Source organism: Ziziphus jujuba, chromosome 2 (genome assembly GCF_031755915.1).
Source record: "Ziziphus jujuba cultivar Dongzao chromosome 2, ASM3175591v1".
Lineage (NCBI taxonomy): Eukaryota > Viridiplantae > Streptophyta > Magnoliopsida > Rosales > Rhamnaceae > Ziziphus > Ziziphus jujuba.
Window position 1 is genome coordinate 9711038 of NC_083380.1, and position 24406 is coordinate 9735443.

General features: G+C 34.6%; 4 protein-coding genes across 6 annotated transcripts; 3 read left to right on the forward strand and 1 right to left on the reverse strand.

Annotated features, from left to right (window-relative positions):
- Window positions 1-800: 800 nt before the first annotated feature.
- On the forward strand, window positions 801-3323 carry LOC107418198 (protein NOI4). 2 transcript variants are annotated; one of them, XM_025073826.3, is made up of 3 exons: window positions 801-971; window positions 2625-2816; window positions 2937-3323. In XM_025073826.3, the coding sequence occupies exons 1-3, from the start codon at window positions 963-965 to the stop codon at window positions 2958-2960; spliced, it is 225 nt and encodes a 74-aa protein (XP_024929594.1). In that variant the 5' UTR covers window positions 801-962; the 3' UTR covers window positions 2961-3323. The 2 variants fall into 2 exon arrangements, with proteins under 2 accessions (XP_024929594.1, XP_048329940.1); XM_048473983.2 differs by having other exon boundaries at window positions 805-971; window positions 2622-2816.
- Window positions 3324-4190: 867 nt separating this feature from the next.
- Window positions 4191-7986, reverse strand: LOC107418197 (zinc finger CCCH domain-containing protein 43). The gene is made up of 6 exons (XM_016026874.4): window positions 7317-7986; window positions 6718-6783; window positions 6341-6460; window positions 5961-6236; window positions 5205-5483; window positions 4191-4641 (listed from the first exon to the last, which is right to left on the reverse strand). The coding sequence occupies exons 1-6, from the start codon at window positions 7872-7874 to the stop codon at window positions 4435-4437; spliced, it is 1506 nt and encodes a 501-aa protein (XP_015882360.3). The 5' UTR covers window positions 7875-7986; the 3' UTR covers window positions 4191-4434.
- Window positions 7987-10106: 2120 nt separating this feature from the next.
- LOC107418164 (DNA-(apurinic or apyrimidinic site) endonuclease) lies at window positions 10107-14361 on the forward strand. Of its 2 annotated transcripts, none has more exons than XM_025073350.3 (9): window positions 10107-10461; window positions 10983-11075; window positions 11207-11351; window positions 11572-11773; window positions 12383-12461; window positions 12984-13069; window positions 13283-13369; window positions 13521-13624; window positions 14161-14361. In XM_025073350.3, the coding sequence occupies exons 1-9, from the start codon at window positions 10228-10230 to the stop codon at window positions 14244-14246; spliced, it is 1116 nt and encodes a 371-aa protein (XP_024929118.3). In that variant the 5' UTR covers window positions 10107-10227; the 3' UTR covers window positions 14247-14361. The 2 variants fall into 2 exon arrangements, with proteins under 2 accessions (XP_024929118.3, XP_015882317.3); XM_016026831.4 differs by having other exon boundaries at window positions 10111-10461; window positions 13008-13069.
- A 2384-nt stretch (window positions 14362-16745) lies between these two features.
- LOC107418186 (lysine-specific demethylase REF6) lies at window positions 16746-24367 on the forward strand. Its single transcript, XM_016026861.4, has 7 exons — window positions 16746-17955; window positions 18514-18592; window positions 18712-18779; window positions 18867-19017; window positions 19405-20093; window positions 21434-22096; window positions 22180-24367. The coding sequence occupies exons 1-7, from the start codon at window positions 17100-17102 to the stop codon at window positions 24036-24038; spliced, it is 4365 nt and encodes a 1454-aa protein (XP_015882347.3). The 5' UTR covers window positions 16746-17099; the 3' UTR covers window positions 24039-24367.
- The last annotated feature ends 39 nt before the right edge of the window (window positions 24368-24406 follow it).

The following is a 24406-nucleotide window of genomic DNA, read 5'->3' on the forward strand; positions in this document are numbered from 1 at the left end:
TTATGTATATATATTTATATATTTCGTCTTTTGGATATGTTGCAGCTCTAAGAAATCTCTTATCAAAAGCCAAGTAAAACTAATTGTTCGTGATCCGACTTTGTTCTTTGACTATTTACTCCATTAATCAAGATGATTGTTGATTATCAAGACTTTCTATTTGCCATGGCTGGCGATAATTATTGCAGACATGACGATCATATGTAGTGATTACCGAATGGCATTGAATCTATGGGTCATGAGTCATCCTGGTGGCGAACAGTGTTCAAAAGGAGGGTTTGAAATTCTTGAAAATAAGTTTTATTTCTATTTTGGAAGCATTTAGCGACGAATGACTAAAAGTCATCAAAGTAAGCTCATCAACAACTTAGGAAAATAAGAATAAAAAAAAATATTATCGAAGTCTATATATATAATGGGTTTGATGATTAAGCAATTGATAATTAATATCCGATTAAAATAACAAATTCACTAATATTCATATTGAAACAATAAAGAAAATGTTTTAGACGAGATATTATTTCAAAATGGAACGCTTTTGAATTCAAAGAACCAAACGAACTAAATTTTTTTTTTTTTTTTTTTGAAGCAACCAAACGAACTAAATTTGAAAGTCAGTAATTTGATTAATTTAAGGAATATATTCAACTTTCTTGACAAATAAAGTTAGGTTTCCACAAAATAAGAAAAAACAAATAAACAAAGAAAACGAAAAACAGTTTTAAGGGCAGGTGAGCGACGTGTGTATGTTATTAATACGTAGTTGCATGCAACCACAGCAACAAGAAGAAGAAGCCCTCCTCATTCTCTCCTATTTTTCCTCGCAATAAATCGCTCCTCTCTCTCTCTATTTTTTTTTTTTTTTTCCCTCTGTTTATTTATATATTTTTTTTCTTGCAAAACTTTCTCCTCACATTCCTTCCCTCCAAACAACCGGTCTAAACTCCTTTGGCTTTTTCAGAATGGCCACCGTAAGAATTTCTTTCTTTCTTTTCTTCTTTTATTCTGTTTTTTTTTTTTTTTTTTTTTTTTTTTTTTTGGTCGTTAAATCTGTATCGATATTTTAGTTTTTCATGAATTCTGTTTACGCATGAGAATCTATATCTGAATACTGATGGAAAATTCAACTTATTATTTCCATTGTCTTGTAGCTTTTTGATAACCTGTTAATTTCCAATTCTGCCTGTGCATGAGATTGTCTACATAAGGCAATTAAATTTTATTATTTTTTTTTTTTTTATTTTCCCCATTCAAGTGTGAAAAACGGAAATGAATTTAAGGTTTCGATGAAGAGATTGTTAGGGACCAATTTTAATAATCCAAAAAGGAATTTTATATTTTCTTATTATGACAAACTAATGAACTTTTTTAATTTCCTTCTTTCTTGAATATAATGAAATTTTTTTTTTTCTTTTAGTCCTGTTTAGAGACACATAATTAAAAGTTTTTTTAATGCCACATAATTAATAGTTAAATGAATGATTATATATATATATAATATACACATGGGCCTTATTTCTTGTACCAATGTTCTTGACGAATGTTTATGTTAAATCATCATGATCATGAGTGATGGTAATTGAAATGATGTAATCTATTGGTAGATAAAAGATAATTTAAAATCAAGAAACACTATCCTCTCTCTCTCTCTCTCTCTCTATATATATATATATATATATAAAGAAAATGGTCCCAGAGGAACGCTCTTACATTATTTACATGCTTAAATTTCAAATTTCTTAGATCTTAATTATGGTTCTGGTGCGTATTCTACAAAGGCTATGAATTAGGCCTGCAACAAATTTCTCATGCCTTAATTACGAGTATAAGAATTTGAAGCTTAGATATGCTTGAGGATTTGTTCTGAAATTGTCAGCACGGAAATGAACTATGTTTTGGCCACCTAAAATTTTTCCAGGTGTAAATGTAGAAAACTCAATTACTTTGTAATTTACTTGGTTTATATTCTAACTTCCAAGGGAATTGTCAAAGAGATTCCTTAGAACAGAATATTGTTGAAAATATAGGACTTTTAGGAGTAAACTGATATTTCAATTTCCTGTGCCAATACCCTCTCCACCCATTACTGTAAATGACATTTTTTTTGTTTTTGTTTTTTTTTTTTTTTTTTTTTTTTAATTTTAATTTGGGTTTTGAGGTGTCCATTAACTGCTTCCCCATTGTAATAAAACATAAGCTTATGTAATCGTAATTCAGAAAGTAGATAGCTAAAATGTGGGTACGAGTCAGAAACAATGAATACCCAATTCAAATATCTACATTTATAGTACTACTAGGCACTAAAACAACTTTTAAAGCTATTCAAGCTACTCATCACCTGCATGGGCATGGGATTTGGAATATTCCATAATATTAGTATTCTATCCTGTTGTATATGTTTGAATCTGTGATCAAGTTAAATTTAGATGGACAAATTTATGAAATTTTCTGAATATCCCAAATTCCTGACTGCAAAAATCTATAGAATGAAGCTTATTGATGTTTCTCATATGCTATAACAAATTACGAGTTGATGCATTCTGGGTTATTGGTATAGAACCACATCAAACTATATATCAAAATAGTACTAATAGCATTCCTTTTTATGCAATTTTCTTCAGCAGGATAAAGGTCGGCCATTGCCTAAATTCGGCGAGTGGGATGTAAATAATCCTGCATCAGCTGAAGGCTTCACTGTCATATTCAACAAGGCCAGAGATGAGAAGAAGACCAGTGCTGCTGCTGTGAAGATTGTAACTCCACGAAGAAATGATTCTGCCTACAAAAATGAGACTTATCCACCCTATCCCCAGAAGGTACACTTCTTTTAAGTAATTACAATCCTTGGTGTGGTTGATTTTTTTGTTCTGTTTCTTTGCCAACACTGAATTTAACTGTGCGATTTCTCAATTTACCACATAACTTGATGAATGCAGAGGAGATGGTTTTGCTGCGGTTGAAATCTCACTGCTGCTTCTGGGGTCCTGAACATAATGTGGAATGTGACACTTTCTATGCACCTGTGGAAGAGCAAATTAATATCTTATTATAGTCTTTTATTTGAATTATTTAATTATTCTTTCTTTTTCTTTTTTTTCCCCTTTTGCATTTCTTCTTTTACCTTTTAATTCTTTTCTTTTGCCTTCTATATGTGCTTTGCCTATTAAAAGTTGTATTATAATATAGAATGAAAGTGAGGAAGATGATGTAACATACAAACATAACATTTCCCAGACATTCATATTGTTCCCAAATCTGTGTGGTTCTACGCTACGCTCTATACGTGGAATATCATTTATTTGCTAATAAGAGCATTTATATTACTATTTTTCGTTTGATGTCACTTATAATTTATGGTTTTTTAATTTCTTATAATTTATAGTTTGTGACAGAATTACTCGAATAACCATTTTCAGCCATTCTCTTTCAGCCTCTTGCTTGTTTGTGGCATTTTTTTCTGGCTATCTAATGAATTATACCCTTCTATCTATTTATTTTATTTTGGCTTTTCATTCATTTTTTGTCCTGTTTCAATATTCTTGGTTACATTATGTTTTCTCAATTTCAAGTTTTCAGTGAAACGTAGATCCACAGTCAAACAAGGATGACACTAGTATGTTACAAACCCCAACCACATACTGAGGGCTTTCCAATTTCATTCTCTCTTTTCAGACTGGCAAATGAAAAGCTAAATTTCCTAAAAAGCAACTTCTTAATAATGAATGAGCTCAAAAGAATAAAGCGAATCTTTCATGTGGGAAAGTAACGCAAGCAAAAAAATCTAAGTATCCCTATTTGTACCCCATACTAGACCATGCTAGCAATAAAAACAAAACCAGTCTGGTACAAAACCTTTACTCGTATAGGATTCGACTGTAAATGACCCCAAACCCATATAAATCACAAGGACAAAACAAAAAAGTAAACAAAATGCATAATGTCACTTCAAGGTGGTCTTGGAAATTGCGTAATGTCACTAAAAAGAATGATTTTACATAAAAGAAAAAGAAGGAACAAAACAGGGCCACAAAAGGAGTAGCAAGTATAGATCTCTACTTTTGTCACATTAAATATAACACATACCCATCTTTTCTTTTATTTATTTATTTATTTATTCTATTTTTTTATGAGTGGGGATACCCACTTCAGGATGGTTATTGAAAAGCAATCAACTATAGAAAATAAGCGGATATCACAATTGCAGCTTGTATTGTTTGGTGAGTTATATAAATAAGATATAATTTACATATCCTGATTTGATACAACTATCGTAATTAAAATTACCAGACAAACTTAAAAAGTGCCATCCTTTGAAAAGCTTGTGGCAGCTGGACCAAAAAAGTTGATTAGAATTTTCATGTTAAAGAAGAAAATTACAAATCCTTGATAGAGTGAATCCTAAACTCTAGCAGGTATTTCATGCAAGATAACTCATTAAACCGGCTGCTGAATTGTAGAATCACTTCTGTTTCTACTCCCAGCTGTTCCAGCCCTTTCCATAGTTGCTGAGTCACCGTACGGATGTTGATGGCCTAGTCCAGATATATTTGACGGAGGTGGGTGTACTGAGTGATCAAACTTACAAGCTGGCCCGAATTTGCAAATGCCATAGCGACTGTAGTACGTGCAGATGTTCTGATCCTGGGTTTTGAAAAGAAATGTTAGGGTCGTGAAATTCTTTCTTTTATCACACAACTATAGGTTTAAAGAATTACCATGAAGCTATGATATGTGATGGAACTGATCAAACTAACATGTTACTAATATATATTAGTAGTAGGTCAATTACATAAGAATCTCACTCTACAAAGAAGTATGCATCAATTTTTTGGGGTTACATTTAATATCAAATTTTGATATGCATAACACTACGTTTCAACAATCAAATACTAAAGCATATTCTCAATCTACTCAAGGTATTCAAACTTGATTAAACAATATTTTTTGGAGATTATCCCATGGCATAGAAAACTTTGTGGAATAAATTCTTTTCAGCATCGACCAGAAAGGATACATAACCAGGAGGTTGGGGGAAGGAACAAGAAATATTAGAGAATAAAAAGCACATTTTCCATGATTCTAAAGAACACATAGGCTCCCTTTTCCATGGTATGAAATATGTGTTTCCGTGCACAATAAGTAAGAAGTGTTCAGATTTTTCCCCTTAGAAGAAAGCACAAGCCCTGAAGGAAAAGTAAACTTACAGGTCTTAGAGGCAGGCCCTTGTCACTAAGAGCAATCTGGTTTGACATCGTGGTCCGATTCTTTGGATGGTGATATTTGCAATTAGATTTGAACTTACAGTCCCCAGTTTTTATGAAGTAACTGCATTCAGGTTGTCCAGGTCGCTCTGGGAATTCCTCAATTTGCTTAAGAGGTTGATGATGTGTGTAGATATTGGATTCAGCCACTGGGCTGTTCATAACATATGGTGGCGGTGGAGGTGGAGGCAAGGTCCTTTCTGGTGGTAGATATACTGGAGCCTAACAGCCAGCACAAAAGCAAAAATCACTACTATTAGACAATTCAATGAAGTGCAGTTTGCAAGCAATTATTAACTCCACCATCAAATTTTTTAGATAGCACATGAAGCATAAACTTATAAACAAAGGAGGTTCCATGGTGATGGGAGTGCTTTTGTTGGGACAGAGGGAGGTTGGTTTTCACATGTATGTTTATATACAGCATGAACTCCAAAAAGCAATTTCATAGGAAAACATTAAATTTAAATGTTTGACAACAAAAGAACTGAAAATAACACAGTTAATATAATAATTTGCTTATTACTATCACCCAAGGGACAAAAAAAAAAAAAAAAAATGATGCATCACAAAAAAGAAGATTGATGCCCAGATATAGCAGACTTGGTTCAAAACAGACCCCAAAAAAAACAGTCAAATTGCCACATTAAAGTGGTTCAAGTACCTTCTAGCAAAAAGCAAAAAAGCTGGTTCAAATACCTGATAACCATTCCATTCTGAATTTTGAGGAGGAACCCCCTGAGTTGGTGAAAGCATCATCGGCACAAAGGGAGCAGTCTCATTCAAAGATCTTGGTGAAGACCATGATGCTATAGGAGATTGTGGCGCACCTGGCAATGAAACAGGTTCACCATTACCATATCCTGAAGAAGGGTCAAATCCTCCTGAAGCTGTTGGATCAGGGTGATTAAACCTGCAGTTTGCCCCATACTTGCAGGAACCAGTTCGCATATAGTAGGGGCACTCTCTCTCCCCCTACAACATAAGATGACCAAATAGTGAATACTAAAGAACATAGAATTCACAGGGGTGGGTACAGTAGATTTTTCAAAATCTTATATAAATCCTAAAAGTTATACCATTCGGATTGGCAGGCCCACAAAGTTAAGCTCTAGAACTGAAGCTGCTGCAGTTTTTCCCTTGGTGTGGTTATATCTACAAGCTTTTCCAAACTTACATCCCCCTGATCTTAAATAATACTGCAAGAAGCTCAATATTTATGATATGATGAAACAGTTGTTAGCCCACCATGAAAGTTAGAGAGTACTAAATAGAAAAATACAGGTATACAAGGAGAAGAGAAAAATACTGATGTCACCAAAAAAACATATTTGTAGAACAAAAACATCTGATAAACGCAGAGACTCGAAATAAATCTAAGAAACTCCACAGGGTTTTGAGACATCCGAAGAAAACTATTGTATAGAACTTCTCTGAACATCATAATTTTAGAAACCTTGCATTCTGTCTGGCCAGGCCTCTCTGGTAACTCTTCCTGTTCCTTCACCTTCTCCTTAGCAACCTTCAAAATGATAAACATCAAAACACAACGAGACATAAAATGAGTACGATTGAAATTAACTCAAAATTTATTTCTTTCCACTAAAAATATAAAACAAACAAACAAAAAAACAAATTTCAGTTGCAATAGTAAACAAGTCAAGTGACAGAGACAAGTTTCCTTTAAGGCTTACATAGAAAAGTCTATTTAAGTTCCCTTTTCTTTTCTTTTCTTTTTCACACGTACTACTTTAAATCATCAAATCAAAATGAGATCCAACAGACTTTAACTACGCACACAAATAACTAATCAAAATTGACAACATGAAGGCGGCTTTATACATAAACCTATAATAATAACTCTATACAAATAAAAAACCCAGTTTGGCATACATATATACACACCTACCCCATATACTATACATACGCATAATAAACAAACACACCAAAACAACTCTTATTCAACTGAAATAATGAAAAAAAAAAAATTTCTTGCAAACTTTTAATATTCACCTACCCCCAATTTAAGATAGTAGTGAAAGAGGTAGAAAATACCTGGTTGTTTTTCCTTCGAACAGGGTGATTGAACTTGCAATTGGATCCGAACTTACAAGTTCCAGTCTTGAGGTAAAAAGAACAATCTTCAGCTTCGGGTCTAACAGGATACTGATTCCTTCTATTACTACCACCACCCTCATTGTTCTTCTCCAGCTCATCACCATTACCTTCTACTTCCACTTCACTCCCATTCTCGTTCTCGTTCTCTCCTCCATCACTCTCTTCTTCTTCTTCACTTTTCCCATTCTCCTCCTTTCTCTCTCTTTCTCCTCCATCAGAATCTCCCTCAGCCCCATCTTCTTCTTCCTTCTCTTTCAAACCCGATTCCACAACCTCTTCATTTTCCTCTTTGTTTTCCTTCAAACCCATCTCCCCAAACTGTTCCTCAATCTCTCTGACCCCTTGGGCCGCCTGATCGAGATCAGTCGGTGCAGGATCAAGATCCGGATCGCCATTAGAAGAAGGCAGCGAAGGTTGGAGAGCTGAAGAAGCGTCGTCGTTTTGGGAATCGTTAGTGGGGTTTGTGGGGACGGAGCTAGCTTCAGAGGGTTCCATTCTCCCTCCACATTTCAAAACCCTAATTCTGCAAAAGGGGGATAAGAAAAGAAAAAATAAAGGTGCAAACTTTGTGTGAGTGAGAGACAAGAGAGAGAGAGAGAGAGTATTGTTTGGTATGTGTGAAAATCAGAGAGAGTAAAAACAAAGGAACAGAAAAAGGTGGAGGATTAAAAAAAAAAGGTGTCCACTTTATCAAAATACATGTACGGGAATATTATAAAGTATATAAAAACGTATTTCCTTTTTCACTACTTCTGGGGTTCTTTTTTTTTTTTTTTTTCCTTCGTTTTTTTATTTATTGTTTGGATTGGATTTTGGATATGAAAAAATCTATCATATTCTCATTAATATGTGAAATTAAATGTATTTTTTTATATATAAATTAAAAGTACATAAATAAATGAAAAGCTTTCTTGGAGTAAGGTGGAGTAAGGGGCATTTAGTATTTGAGTTTGTATTGTTATTTGATTTTGTTTTGTTTTTTTATATTGGGGATGAGGAACTTTCTAATTTAGAGTAAAAGGGGAGTCACATAATTATGACAAAATTTTAAAAAATGAAAAATCGAATGGTAATCTACTTTACATATGTCAACTCCTCCTATTCTTCCGATGAGATCAAGACATAAATTTTTTTTCCCCAAATATGCAACATTTTTCTAAAAATAATAGAAACCTTAGATAGTGATTTTATATTAATAATTATTCTGTTTGTTTTTCTCTTTATATCATAGATTTTTAATTGTTTTTTGGGCTTTGTGGCTGGTCAATATAAAACCGAAAATAGTTACTTCCTTTTTATTATACCGCATATAATTTAAATTTTTATTTTATAAAATAATTATTTTTTTAATATTTCTATTTTCTTTTAAATATCAATACTTTTACCAAATATTACTTTTTAATATTTAGCGTATATTACTTAAGTTAAAATTATAAAATAGTAATATAAATTCATATTGTACCCATTTTTTTAAAATAAACATTATACAATCTAGAATCATGCAGCTTAAAAAAGTGTAGGAATTGATGATAGTAAACCGATGGGAATTAAATTGTAAAAAAAGATACATTGGAAGTTTGAAAACCACTTTCTAAACCACCCAATTGCAATCTTTCTAAGCAAGCAAAAAATAGAAAAAGAAAACTTGCAATCTAATTAAACAATTCAACATAATATGGGGTCTCACTGTTTACATAAACAAGTTTGAGTCCTCATCAGAACACCTTTTTCTGGTAAAATCCTCATCAGAAGACATGTTCACAAAACAAAAACTTATTTATCACTGGCATAAAAGCTGCTAATTAATTAAGGGCACAATCTCCAAAAAATAAAATAATAATAATTAAGGGCATTTAACATCTATCCTCCTTCAGTTATTAGACTTTTGCATTTTGGTTATTTATTTTGTTATGGCATTTTTGCTCTTAACTTTTATTTATTTATTTTAGTTTTATTTTTTAATTATTTTTTTATGAGCAATATTATAGATATTAAATTTTTTTATTAAAATTTTGATAACTAATTATAAGATAGTTTTTGAATTGTGTTAAATTGATATTACCTTATATACATGGGTAGATAAATTATTTAAAAATTATTAAATCATGAATATCAAAATTTTGATAAAAAAATTTGATTATTCTAGATTTATTCTCTTCTATTTATTATTCATTGTTGCAGTAAATGCATTACATATTTAAAAATGCTAAAGAGTAAAAAAAAAAAAAAAAAGTTACAAAGGCCAAAAAAGGAAATGAAGTATATAATTAAAGGTGAAAATAAATTTTAAAAAAATGCATCAAAGGGCAAGGAAATAAAAAATTGAAATTTAAGAATTCAAATGTCAAAAAAAGAAAAAAAAAAATCAAAGATCGATCCAAGTGCAAGAACACAATAATTGAGAGCTCTTAATTCAATTAAATTATTTTATATTTGATTTAGAAATCAAAGATTGATTGAAGTGCAAGAACACAATAATTGAGAGCTCTTAATCCAATTAAATTATTTTATATTTGATTTAGAAATACTTTTATGAAGATGAAAATATTATATTTTTTATAATGTTAGATTATAAGTATGAAAGAAACAGTTTTTACAAAACACATGTAAAAAACAGTTTGAAAATACCTATATGATATAATTTCTTTGTGTATATAACCAATCATATTTTTATAATATAGTTTATGGTTGGTGACTATTGTCCTAATGTTGTTTAGGGCACAAAAAGGGTGGTTTTTATATTTTGGAGTCTACATGGAATTTGGGTTTGTGGGAAATAAAAAAGAACATCTTTTTAAATGGGGAACAAACACATCGAGGAGTGAGGCCTCAGAGCATAAGGAAGACGATGAAACGGTTTTTTCAGCCAGTAGAGAAAGATGGGTCAGCCAAGAAACCCGCTATTTCACCTTCCAAAAAGGACAAAGATGAGAATGGAGAAATATCAGAGGACAGCACGACGAAAGAGCCTCTCAAGTTCTTGACTTGGAACGCAAATAGTTTCCTTCTCCGCGTCAAGAACAACTGGCCCGAGTTTACCAACTTCGTCACTAGCTTTGATCCTGATGTCATTGCTATACAGGTGTCTTCCTCTTTCTCTTTGACGAAGTTATTGACTTGTTTTCCTAGTGGGTTTTGGTAGATATTGATGAGTGTGTGTGTGAGACATGGTAAATGGGTGGATTTCAGTACCTGTACTGTTTGCGATGGATAGCTTGTGTGTAATGCCATGTGGTTGTTTGATTCTTTTGGCTTGAAGGCACATTTGGTATTTGGGTATTTTAGAACTTTAAAGATTTTGTAGCAATACTAGTCGAATTTGGTGAAATTTTGTTTTATTCACGTCTTTTTGTTCATAAAAATGTGAAAAAGGGTGAGATTTTTTTTTTCTTTTTCTTTTTCTTATCTGGTGGTTAGCTCTTTCTGTATTTATATTATTCTGGGTCAAATTAGAGATGTCAGCTTGAATTATTCAGCTTCTGTATTTGCTTATCTGCTGTCTCTGTTTGATCATTCACTTTGTTATGATCATAGTTAGTTCAAAAAGTAATACATTTTGACAAGTATATGGGCAAGAACCTTCTAACAGCACACCAATATCAGGAAGTAAGGATGCCCGCTGCTGGTTCAAAAGGTGCCCCTAAAAACCCAGCAGAGTTGAAAGATGATAATAGTTCATCACGCGCAGAAAAGCAGGTATTATTCCTATTGAAAGTCTTTTGTCAATTAATTCTTAGAAATCATCTTCATTATCTCAGTATACAATGTCTTATGGCAGCTATATATAATTATGATCATTGTGAACTTTTTCTATCAAAATAATGCAGATAATGATGCGTGCTTTATCGAGCCCGCCGTTTCAAAATTATCGTGTTTGGTGGTCTCTTTCAGATTCAAAGTATGCAGGGACTGCACTATTTGTAAAGAAATGCTTCCAACCAAAATCAGTTTTTTTCAATCTTGACAAAAAAGGTATGTCGGTTTCAAAAATTTGTATTGTTTCGTGGTATAAATATCTTCTTTATTTTATCCCATTGAAAGTTATGGTTTGCGAGAAATTGTCTTATTATCATGCTTCAAAAGCCCATGCATCCCTGAATGTAAGTTTTAGTTTCTATGTAGTTGTTTTTGGAGATTTATCCCCTTGGTTGGTTCTGATTCTTTATATTCATATATTTACCTTTGGTTTTAGCTTCAAAGCACGAAACAGATGGCCGGGTAATTTTAGCTGAATTTGAGACATTCCGTGTGTTAAATACATATGTGCCAAATAATGGCTGGACAGAGGAGGAAAACTCATTCCCAAGGAGAAGAAAATGGGACAAAAGAATCTTAGAGTTTGTTTTGCAGAACTCAGACAAGCCTCTGATATGGTGTGGTGACCTAAATGTTAGGCGAGTGTTTCTCAATTTTCTTCTTTTTCTTTGATGTGGAATAGGGGTGGGATGGGGGAAGGAAAATGGGGATTGCTAGGCACTGTTCTATCCTTTTTCAAATTAATTGCATTTGCTTTATTTTTCCTTCGACTTTTTCCCTCGTCATGCGTTTTTATCTGTTTTTATAAATCAAAAGCTGTGTGAAGTCCTCTGCTTGGTTGCTAGCCTGGCAATTGATCTCTGTAGATGGATAAATAAACAAGCACTAGTTAAATAGCAAGACAAGTCGCTTAAGATATTCAGTTCATGACTTTTACACATGCCTTGCAAATAAATTGGTTTTCATAATGCTTGTATTTACCAAAACAGGATAGTTTCATTAGGAGTGAAATGAAAAGAAAGAGTCTTGTCTACCAAGAATATAGATATTAACTTGAAAATAATTAATCTAATACAATGTACATAGAAAGCTCTGGAAGTTCTCTGGTTTTACCAACCTGTGCAGAATTTGTTCTGGCTTTTTCTCTATAGAAACCACATACTTTGATCTGAATTGTGCAACATTCTATGAATGCGTAAATGTTGTCAGTAAGAGACTTTTTCATTTGAAATTAAAATTTTATGCAGCCATGAAGAGATTGATGTGAGCCATCCAGAATTCTTCAGTGCAGCAAAGCAAAATGGTTATGTCCCTCCAAATAAAGAGGTAAGAGGCTTTTTGTTCTGCCAAATACATACTGATTAATATACATTTTGTTTATTATACTGAAACAACTAAAACTGGTAAGAGTAGAGAATGAGCTACTGAATGAGTAGGAAGTGGGAACTACTGCATTTTTATATTTGTATCTAATTAGTCTGCGAGCATTTGATGGCCCTTGGGATTGAATATTCATTGTAGCTATGTAAAATTTCAAAATACTAATTCATTGAGCGGGATCTGGTATTTTCTTTAATGAAAATCCATTAGGTTTTTTGTGATTTCTGCACTGAGGTTAGAAGAAAATGGACATGGCTCATAATTGAGAACATGTGTTTTTTGACTGATATACCTATGTACTAAATCAATCACCATGAATTTTTTAATTTTGGTTATATTTGCTACCCCTGTTTGTATTGAATAATTGTTCATAAACTTTTAGCATTTGAAATATGGCTATTAAATTTCAGTGGAAATTCTGAACATCTGAACTATGCTGTTTACTCCAATCTAATTATTAACTTGAAGGATGGAACAATCTTGATGATGCAGGATTGTGGACAGCCTGGATTTACCTTAGCAGAGAGAAAGCGTTTTGGTAACATATTGAAACAGTGAGTGATATAACCCATTTGTTTTACCTGAAATATAAGTATATCCAGATATAGGCTTCACATATACAGTACAAGGCTTTGTGTCCTCTGGCTGTATTTTTGTTCCATATTTTACAAATATTGAACTTTCAAACTTCAACCGTATCTTTAGCCCCTTTTTCTGTTCAGTCAAATTCTTGTGTGTTAATTGCTATGGGATTGACTTTGCATCAGGGGAAAGCTGATAGATGCATACAGACTCCTACATGAAGAAAAGGACACCGAACGTGGTTTTTCGTGGTCTGGAAACCCAATTGGAAAGTAAGATGTTGATATCAGTTGATCAAAATATGTATTTTTCTCACGTCACAAGAATATGTAGAAATAATTAATTTAAGTTGTAGGTTGTGGTTGGATAATTGTTGATTGGTCTTTACTTCCCGGATATCATAATGGGTTAATTTACTTGCAGGTATCGAGGCAAAAGGATGAGAATAGACTATTTCATAGTTTCAGAGAAACTCAAAGATAGGATTCTTGCTTGTGAAATTCATGGGCAAGGGATTGAATTAAAAGGTTTATCATTCATTTCCAGAAATTTAGCTTTCACCTGTGTTTTTTGAGTAATGCTTGAAACTAGGACTTGTCTAGTCTGAAAATTCCGGCTGGTGTGGACCATTACACTGCATGATTGCATCAATTTTATTCTATTGGCTTACGAACAAGGAATGGTGGTTAGCTCATTCTTGGTCGTCTTGTAGTTAAAGAAGAGCCATAGCTATTGATGTCTGTCCCTCATTGGTCATGAATGTTTAATGGTTAAAACATTAAGTTGTTTTTGATTTTTTACGAATAAATAATCATGCGACTCCGTTTTCTATGACAATTCCATCTTAACTGGTGGATTCTTTTCAAAAGTGACAAATGGATTTTTCTTTTTTTTTTCTTCATATAAAGTAAAGTTATCTTCATAATTTGTCAGCACATGCAACAACTTTTGGAGTCCCGCCCCTCCCAATTTCCTATGCATATAAACTGTATCCTTTCCCAAAATTTTACTCTTTTTCTCTCTTGGTGCTTATAATCTATGATTCTGATCTTGGACTCTCCAGGTTTTTATGGAAGTGATCATTGCCCAGTCACCCTTGTGCTTTCAGAAGCAAGCCCCAAATCAAGAGAAAGCGAAATCTCATCTTAAAAGTTATTGTACATGATCTATTTGAATTCTTCTGTCTATAGTAAACATACAATTTTAGAGGTAGTTATTTTCTTAATGATTCGCATATATTATTGTGACTTTGCAATTTGTTTGAGGTCAATCTTTCTATTTAGGCAATCATTTCCAAGTTAGAACATCTCAAATGCAAAAAACCAGAAGCATACCATCCCAATTCCCAAATCATTATCCCCCATTAATGTTAATGCCTATAGCAATAAAGAGAAACACAAAAAAAAATAAATAAATAAATAAATAAAGAGATAAGATTTTCATTACACAATGCAGGCTGGATCAGATCCTGCAAACCAGAAAACTTATACCCAACCCTGAATCTCATAAAATGTGGACTGTCACAGAAAGAAAGTACCCCTGAAGCTGATCAATTTTGTTGTACCAGATTTAAGCTGCCAGAACTTAGAGAAAAGGCATTTAGCCATATGTTGGTTGATCCTTCTGTTATAGCTTGAAGCCTACAAAAGCCTGCTTGTCCTGGGTCTGACACTTAAAACTGCCCTGAATTTTGTTTTTTAAGTAGGTGGTCTTGAAAAGACTGGATTTATGGAGAAGTTGGTTTTGGTGGGTATTTTGCAAGGAATCTGGTTTTGGCTACATTAACCCGTCTTTGATCCTTTAATTTTATGCTATCATAATATTCTGAGTCAGATATGCTCAATCTTCAAAACACTTCAACATGCTCATTCATGTTGTTTAATTTAGCTTCAACCTGCTTCATTCCTTATGATTAATCAATCATTGTACACTCCTATATGTATGAGCTCCTCCCTCTTTTTTTTTTTTTTTTTTTTTGGGTGTGGATTGACAGTCAAACAAAAATGTGATTTATGAAGTTTCTTTTTCCTTAAGAGTATATTTGTACTTGGTGGGGCCAAATGCATGGGCAATGTGGTGAGAGAAAAGGGAAGGCATATTGATATATATATATATATATATATATATATATTTTTTTTTTTTTTGGTATATTGATATTGATTGGAAGAGGTGGTCGTTGTGGAATCTAATGATTACAAAATCTGCTTTGTAGTGTGGTTAATTTCTTAAGGGAAAAAAAAAAAAAGAAAGAAAGAAAAAAAGAAAAAAAAGGTACTTTGGATATTGTTTTAATTTGCTAGTGTATCAACTTATCATGTAGCATAAAAAACACTTTCTCTTGAAAGTCCCAAAAACAATAGAATAAATCCTTGTTTATTTTTAACAAGAGATAATAAAATCTTTGTTTAATCCATATACAATAACTAGTTTTTATGTGGGTGCTTCTTTGATGGATTTAAAATCACTCCTTGAGAAAAAATGCTCATTCAATCTGGCAAAAAAAGCTCAAATTCTTTTCCACTCATATACAAAGATGAAAAAAGATTAAAAGTCAATATCTTTTTTTTTTTTAAATTAATAAATAAAATAGGTGTCATTGCTTAGGAGAACTTCTAAATGCTCGACCCGACACCCTGTAAGAATTAATAAATAAATCCGATTATCTTAAATAAAATATTACTCAATAATACAAAACCAAAATGTATAAAATTAGTCAACTAAATTCTATTTTAACTAATGATAAAAAAAAAATTCCATTTTAACAAAATAATAGAATGTGATTGGATTTAAAAGCTAAAATAAAGAACTAGTTATGAGAGAAAGGGGGAGAGAGAGAGAGAGAGAGAGAGAGAGAGAGAGATGCACACCTAATTTTCTAAAAATAAAATAACATTAATATAATTTTAAAAAATCTAAAATGGAAATGATAATACAACTCACTAAGTTGGTTTCCCATAATAGTCCCCAGAAGTTGACCTCTGTTTTAATTTTTAATTTTTTTTTTTTAAAAAAACTGAGGAAGAAGAACAATAATTTTTATATGATGCAATATAAAAAGCATAATTTTAAAAAAATGCTATTTATTTCATTTTTTCTGGATGGTAGGCTTGTTTGCATGATATTCTTATCATAGCACACATTTATTTATTTATTTTCTCTCAATTTTGGTTGGATTGTGCATCACTGCAAAAACTGCTATAATATGGCCCACATTATTGCTATGAAAACCAATAAAAATTTGACACGTATATCTGATAAAGTTTCATGGCTATTGACACATCATCCCCTTGATAGGTCATTCATTTTCACATCTTTGACCACAGTCATAGTCAAAATGAAAGTAAAAACTGAGGCTACTACAAATAAACACAAAGAAAAATAACTTAATTTTGTTGTGGGTTTTAAAAAGCATTAAAATTAAAATTAAAAATATTAAGGGGGGGCATAACTGCTAAGATCATGTCACAGGTTTTGCAGTTATCCATAAATGGAAAAACACCAGAAAATAAAATAAAATTAAAAAAAATAAAAAAAATAAAAAATGGCATAATGGTAAATAAGAGAGTAAACAATGTCATTTTCATAAAAATAGCTCAAAACCAGAATAAAACCTCACTCACATGTCTTACCTCTACTCTCTCACTCACTCCTCCACTTGCCTCTCCCTCTGCCCCATCAATTTTTGTTTTGTTTTTGTTTTTGTTTTTTTTTTTTTTTTTTCACCATTCTTCCTTTTTCATGTTCTTCCTCTGTTATCATGAAATGGAAAACAGAGGAAAGAAATGATACTTTTTAGAAAACCCAGAAAAAGATTTATCTATGGGGCATAGAATCTGAAGGGGCTCTGTTTTTTAATTTATTTTTTAATTTTTAATTTTTCTTTTTTCTGTTTGGGTTTTGGGAAAATGGGTTTTGAATGAGAAACCCAAATCTCAGAAAGAGATAGAGAGAGAGAGAGAGTGGGAGAAATTGTTTTTGTGTTCTGTTTCTTTTTGATTATTAATGGCAGCCTCAGCAGAGCCACCACAGGAGGTGTTTTCATGGCTGAAAACCCTACCTTCAGCACCAGAGTACCACCCTACTCTGGCCGAGTTTCAAGATCCGATTTCATACATTTTCAAGATCGAGAAAGAGGCTTCCAAGTATGGAATCTGCAAAATCGTACCCCCTGTACCTCCATCTCCGAGGAAGACAGCAATGGCGAATCTCCACAAGTCCCTCGCTGCTCGTTCCGCTTTCTCTGACTCTTCGAATCCCAAATCTCAGCCCACATTCACTACCAGGCAGCAGCAGATCGGGTTCTGCCCGAGGAAACCCCGTCCGGTCCAAAGACCCGTATGGCAGAGCGGTGAGTACTACACGTTCTCGCAATTTGAAACCAGGGCTAAGAATTTCGAGAAGACCTTCCTGAAGAAATGCACTAAAAAAGGAGGTCTTTCGCCTTTGGAAATCGAAACCCTTTACTGGAAAGCGACGGTGGACAAACCCTTTTCGGTTGAGTACGCGAACGACATGCCCGGGTCGGCTTTCGTGCCTGTGAGTACGAAGAAGAGTAGGGAAGCAGGAGAAGGTGTGACACTCGGTGAGACCGCGTGGAATATGAGGGCCGTTTCTAGGGCCAAAGGGTCTCTGTTGAGGTTCATGAAGGAGGAGATTCCTGGGGTTACTTCACCTATGGTGTATATAGCCATGATGTTCAGCTGGTTTGCTTGGCATGTTGAGGACCATGATTTGCATAGCTTGAATTATTTGCATATGGGTGCTGGGAAGACTTGGTATGGTGTGCCTAGAGAAGCTGCTGTTGCATTTGAGGAGGTTGTCAGAGTTCATGGCTATGGAGGAGAGGTCAATCCTCTTGGTGAGTTTCAGGACTATTTAGAATTGTACAAAAACTAAGTAAATTCAAACGTCCTCTGTCTTAATCTGTACTGTTGTACTGTGTTCTATAAAAAAAGTTGTTGGTAAAAGTCCATTTCACTATCTAGTATGGTGAAAGCTATTCAATTACGTGTAGGTACCCTTCAATGTACAAATTTGTCTATTTATGGAGTTGTTTTTTGGGTTCGACTGGACATGGTGAAAAATGTTGTCATGTCTTGGGAAGTATGAGAGTTGGAAGATGACCGTTTAGTCTAGATGTTTGAACATATTACAATGTAAGAACAGTTGCAATTGAACACGTCTTGAGTGGATTCTTGGCGTCTATGGTAATATTTTATTTTCCAACAAGCAATTCAAGCTCCGTGTTTACTTCACTCAAAGCATGGAGTTAAAGGATCTTTGTCTTTTATGTGCTTAAGGTGGTTATAGATTATTGAGACTGAACTTGGCTTTAGAGAATAAGTGGATGATATTGTAATTTTTGTTTCCTTATATGTCCTGTTCATCTGATTTATTTTCCATTTTCTTCAATCAGTTACTTTTGCTATTCTTGGTGAGAAGACTACAGTGATGTCTCCCGAAGTATTTATTAGTGCAGGGATTCCATGCTGCAGGTAATTTGCTGATTATATTCCTAATCAACTTCTGAATTTTGACTGTCCTTTGGCCATTTAATCATAGCTTAAAATGGATGCATGCGTTTGTTAAATCTTACTCCTTTAATTTATGCCAGGCTAGTACAAAACCCAGGTGAATTTGTTGTGACATTTCCAAGAGCCTATCATACTGGGTTCAGTCATGGTGAGAGACCCATGGAATTTTATTATTATACTTGTTGTCCTTATTAAATAAGGATTGCTATTTCATCCTCTCGAACTTTTTTATTAGGATTTAATTGTGGGGAGGCAGCTAATATTGCAACTCCTGAATGGTTGGGGGTTGCTAAAGATGCTGCTATTCGACGAGCTTCAATCAATTATCCTCCAATGGTGTCACACTACCAACTACTATATGATCTTGCTCTTGCATTATGTTCAAGGTTTGTACTATCACCATTTGTAAATTCCTTCTGGTTATTGCCCTGTGCCTTTTGGCATTGATTGATATTTGGGTTCTCAGAAAGGCCAAATCTGTTTCGGTGAAGTTTACTATTAAATAAAATGTACTTTCTGAAGAAGAATGATAAAATTAGAAAATATGCATATCATATCTTACTTGGAAAACTTCATGGCAAAGCACCATGTGCTAATTTTCCTAGTGTGCAAGATTATTTATTGTTCTTGAGAAATTGCTTAATTTTAACCTCTCAATGAAGGGCAGTTGGTTTAGCAAAGAATAGAAGTTGCTACTGCAAATGTGTCATAAAGTATGCAGAACATTGGTTGTTATGCTTTATTGAACTCAGTTTCTTATGTTCTCTGATCAGAGTCCCTGCAAGCATCACTGCTGAACCACGGAGTTCTAGACTAAAAGATAAAAAGAAGGGTGAAGGAGAGACAGTGGTTAAAGAGCAATTTGTGCAGGATGTAATACATAATAATGACCTACTTCATGTTCTTGGAAAAGGGTCTCCAATTGTACTTCTTCCTCGCAGTTCTTTAGACATTTCTGTTTGTTCGAAATTGCGCGTCGGTTCCCAATTAAGAGTTAACACCACTTTTCCAGTTGGTTTGTGCAATTCTGGAGGGGAAATGAAATCCTCAGGAAGTTTAATTTCTGATGATCTGATGATGATGGACACGAAGCAGGAAATTAAGCAAGTTAAAGGTTTCTATTTGGTGAAGGGAAAATTTGCCTCTTTGTGTGAGGGGAGCAGAATTCCCTCATTATCTGGTAATGATAGTCAATTTTCTCTGAATGCTAAGAGCGTAGGAATTGAAGGAGAAAATAATAGTGGCAATGATGGGTTATCGGACCAGAGACTATTTTCATGTGTTACTTGTGGAATTTTGAGCTTTTCTTGTGTTGCCATAATTCAGCCAAGAGAACCAGCAGCCAGATATCTTATGTCAGCTGATTGTAGCTTTTTCAATGATTGGGTTGTTGGTTCTGGAGTAGCCAGTGATGTATTCACTGTTGCTAATGCGGATCCAATTGCTCAGAATACCTGCACAGGTTGGTTTTATACGGATAGTCTTCTTCTATTCTAGGTTTGTCATCAATATAACTTGACATGTGACCCATTAAAACTCCCTTTGCGGTCTAAATTCAAAATCATGTTCACTTTAAATAAATTCAAATTCATGTTCACTAAGTAAATATGACATTGTTTTTCATACTTGTGATGATCAAAGTACTAAGTAAATATGAAATTGTTTTTCATATTTGTGCTTATCAAAATTTTGACTTGAGATGTGGTCTTTGCTTCATAATCTTATGCTTTTCAGTGAGGTATTTGTGCTATTCAATAAAGTAGACCTTTTACATACTCTTCTTGTGATACCTGATGCCAAATATTTATACTAGTATCGTGATCATCTTCCTCTTCTCTTTTGCCATATGCAGCTTCTGTGTTATCCAAAAACTGCATTATGTTGCCACATATAGGTCCATTGGTATTTTGTTTGAAGATGGCATTTTTAGTTCCTTGATATTGAGTATCTTTTCCAAAGGATGGCTGATTTAGATTATAGGGTTAGATGAGTTAGAATGAGTTTTCTGGTGAGGATAGTACTGCCTTCGAAAATCCTATTTCTTTATTGTCTAAACCAGAAACTTTGCTTATGAGCTAGGAAGTTTGTGAAAAAGCAAACAATTTAGAGAGTATGTTATTGCTGTTTGGTCTTAGTGCCATTGAATTTGTATTGCTTTGTGTGGAATTGAACCTAACTGCCCTAAGTCTGCTTTTTCATGGTTATATTCATATTTTGGTTGAGCTTTGGCAGTTATACTGTTGCAGCCTTCTGATGTTGAAACTAATGTTTGGGTATGCGTGGATGGATGCCACGTGCTTGTTTAGCAAAATATCTGGGGTTAAGTGTCTTATCATATAATCTTCAAGCACTGCCATTGTGAGTCTGTCTCATTTTTTCCCATGCCAGTGTACTTTTACTATCATTATTATGGGAGTGTATTGTCATGTGGCACATTATGGATGGTGGTGCTTGCAATAGCTGTGGTTGTATAACCATTTATATGTTGAAGTCCTGATAAATTAGGAGAGATCTCTTACACACTAAATGCTGATATACTAGTGTAATTCAAATCTAGAGACCTGCTTCTATATATAAAAAGAGAGAAAGAAAAGAAAGAGTGAATACCTGGGCTTTTGGGGATCTGACACCTATTTTGGGTGTTTTTTTGTTTGTTTAATGTTGTTCGTCTTTCCTGGTTTAAATGTGATGTGATTTCGTTATGTGTGCTCTTTATATGACTCCATACTCCCCTATCTACCCTGTTGAGGAATTCTATTTTAGGATTTTTACATTTTTACATTTTTCTGTCATCAAATACAGGGTTGGTGGAGAAAAATGGCCCTGATAGTTTGTATGATGTCCCTGTTCAATCTGTTAATGAAGATAAAAGTAATGAAGTAGTTTCAAATGCTGAAAAACATGAACCTGCTTCTGCACTTGGCTTATTGGCTTTGAATTATGGAAATTCATCAGACTCTGAGGATGATCAAGTTGATCCAAATGTATCAGTCTATGGTGCTGAAACTATTTTACCAAACCGTGCTTCAGGAATTTATCAGTATGATCATTCTAGTTCCACTTTGCAAGATCGTCATGTTGATGCATCTGGTCTTCAAGGTCAGTCATCATGCAGACTGTATTCTGGGGGTGGACTCGCTTCCCTAAATGTTGATCTCAATATGGACAACTGCACTGTTGATGTAGATAGTGATAATCTTGCTTCTACAAAATCAAATGGTTTGGTGGGTCAATTTAGGGATCCAATGAACGTTTTACACGCTTGTTCCTCGGGTTCCTATGATGCTGAAACAACAAAGTTTGGCAAGGGTATCACACCAGTGAAGAATGCAAACATGCCGTTTGCTCCAAGATGTGATGAAGAATCTTCTAGAATGCATGTATTCTGTCTTGATCATGCTGTAGAGGTTGAACAGCAGCTTCGTCAAATAGGAGGAGTTGATATATTACTGCTTTGTCATCCAGGTTGGTTTTCCCACACATTACCTTGTTGCATTCTCACGTCTTTGACCTCTCAATAATTTTATTATCTGTGAAAATACATGCAGACTATCCTAAGATTGAGGCTGAAGCAAAGGTAATTGCAGAAGACCTGGGAATTGGATGTCTCTGGAATGCTCACACATTCAGAAAAGCTACTAAAGAGGACGAGGAGAGGATCCAGGCAGCTCTGGATAGTGAGGAAGCCATCCCTAAGAATGGGGACTGGGCTGTAAAGCTGGGGATCAATCTCTTTTATAGTGCCAGCCTCAGCCGCTCACCTCTTTATAGTAAGCAGATGCCATATAATTCTGTTATATACAATGCATTTGGCCGTAGTTCACCAGCCGTTTCGCCTACAAGATCTGATGGGTATGTGAGGAGATCTGGCAAACAGAAAAAAGTTGTGGCAGGGAAATGGTGTGGTAAAGTCTGGATGTCAAGTCAGGTTCATCCCTTTCTGGCAAAAAGGGATCCTGAAGAAGAGGAAGATGAGGAGAGAGGCTTCCATACTTGGCCAATACCAGATGAGAGGCTTGAGAGAAAACCTGATACTAGCCGCAGAAATGATAGCACCATGATTACTAGAAAGTATGTTAGGAAGAGGAAAATGGCAGTAGAAAGTGGCTTAAACAAGAAAGCTAAATGCATTCAGAAAGAAGATGCAGTTTCTGGTAATTCTATGAATGATGATTCTCATCAGCAGCAAAGGAGGCTTCCCAGAAGCAAGGAAGTATGTATTAAACGTGGGTCAACAAAGAAAATCAAGTGTATCGAGACAGAAGAAGCAGTTTCTGATGATTCAATTGATGATAATTCTGATGAGCAGCATAAAAGGACCCACAGAAGAAATCAAGCCAACTATATTGAGAGAGATGACATAGTTTCAGATGATTCTTTAGGGGTTGATTCTCATCACCAAAACAAACAGATTTTTAGAGGCAAGCAAGCCAAACATACAGGAAGAGAAGATGTGGTTTCTGATGATTCTCTGGATAGTAATTCTTGCCTGCTGAATAGGAGAATTCCTAGAAGCAAGCAATCCAAATTCTTTGGGAGAGAAGATTCAGTTTCAGATGACTTCTATGGAGATAATGCACAGCAGCAGCAGAGGAGGATTCAAAGCAAGCAGGCCAAGTCCATGGAGAGAGAAGATGAAATTTTGGATGAACCAGTAGAGGACAACTCTCATCAGCAGCATAAGAGGATTCTTCGAAACAAACGAACAAAATCGGCTATTCAGCAGCAGAAAATGAAAAGAGAGACTTCTCGCAATGTGAAACAAGCAATCTCTAAGCCTGTGAAACAAGGTACACGAAGGCAAGAAAAAATGAAGCAACAGACACCACGTCTTCGGAATAATCCAAGTGAGCAGAACATGTTTTATACAAATGCTGAAGAGGAGCTAGAAGGTGGGCCTAGCACACGCCTCAGGAAAAGAATCCCTAAGCCCCTGAAAGTTGCTGGAGCTAAACGAAAAGAGCAGCAACAACCAAAGAGTAAGAAAAAGGTGAAGAAAGCATCAACTGGGAAGGCTCAGGGTGGCCACAATGATGCCAGGGACGAGGAAGCAGAATACTTGTGTGACTTGGAGGGATGTACCATGAGTTTTGGAACAAAACAAGAGCTTGTGCTGCATAAAAGAAACGTTTGTCCAGTAAAGGGTTGTGGAAAGAAGTTCTTCTCGCATAAGTATCTTGTACAGCATCGTCGTGTTCACATGGATGACCGTCCCCTTCGGTGCCCATGGAAGGGCTGCAAGATGACATTTAAGTGGGCATGGGCTCGGACTGAACACATTCGAGTTCACACTGGTGCTCGGCCTTATGTATGTGCAGAGCCAGGCTGTGGGCAGACATTCAGATTTGTATCAGATTTCAGCCGGCACAAGCGGAAGACTGGTCATTCAGCAAAGAAAGGTAGATGAGGGAGGACTTGGTGGAACCGAGAGATGTACTGTAACATTGGCTAATGAATCTGTTCAATTGACAGGATTAGGGCTAGGTTTAAGGATAGGTGTAGGATTTCCCTCTATTTGCTATTCAGAGTTATCACTTAATTCTGATTTGCCCCGAGACCTCATTGGGCTCATTCCTTTATTGCAACAAAGAGCAATTACTTTGATCTTGATGGCATTCTTTCTCTAATGGATGTCAAATTGTTAATCCTGTGTAGTTGGGACTTGGAATTATGCTTGTTAACAGCATTAATCAACATGTCAAATATGACCTCTTGATGAGCAGTACCATTCATTCATTTTCCTTTTGTTTTTGCCATACGGTATTGCAATGCATG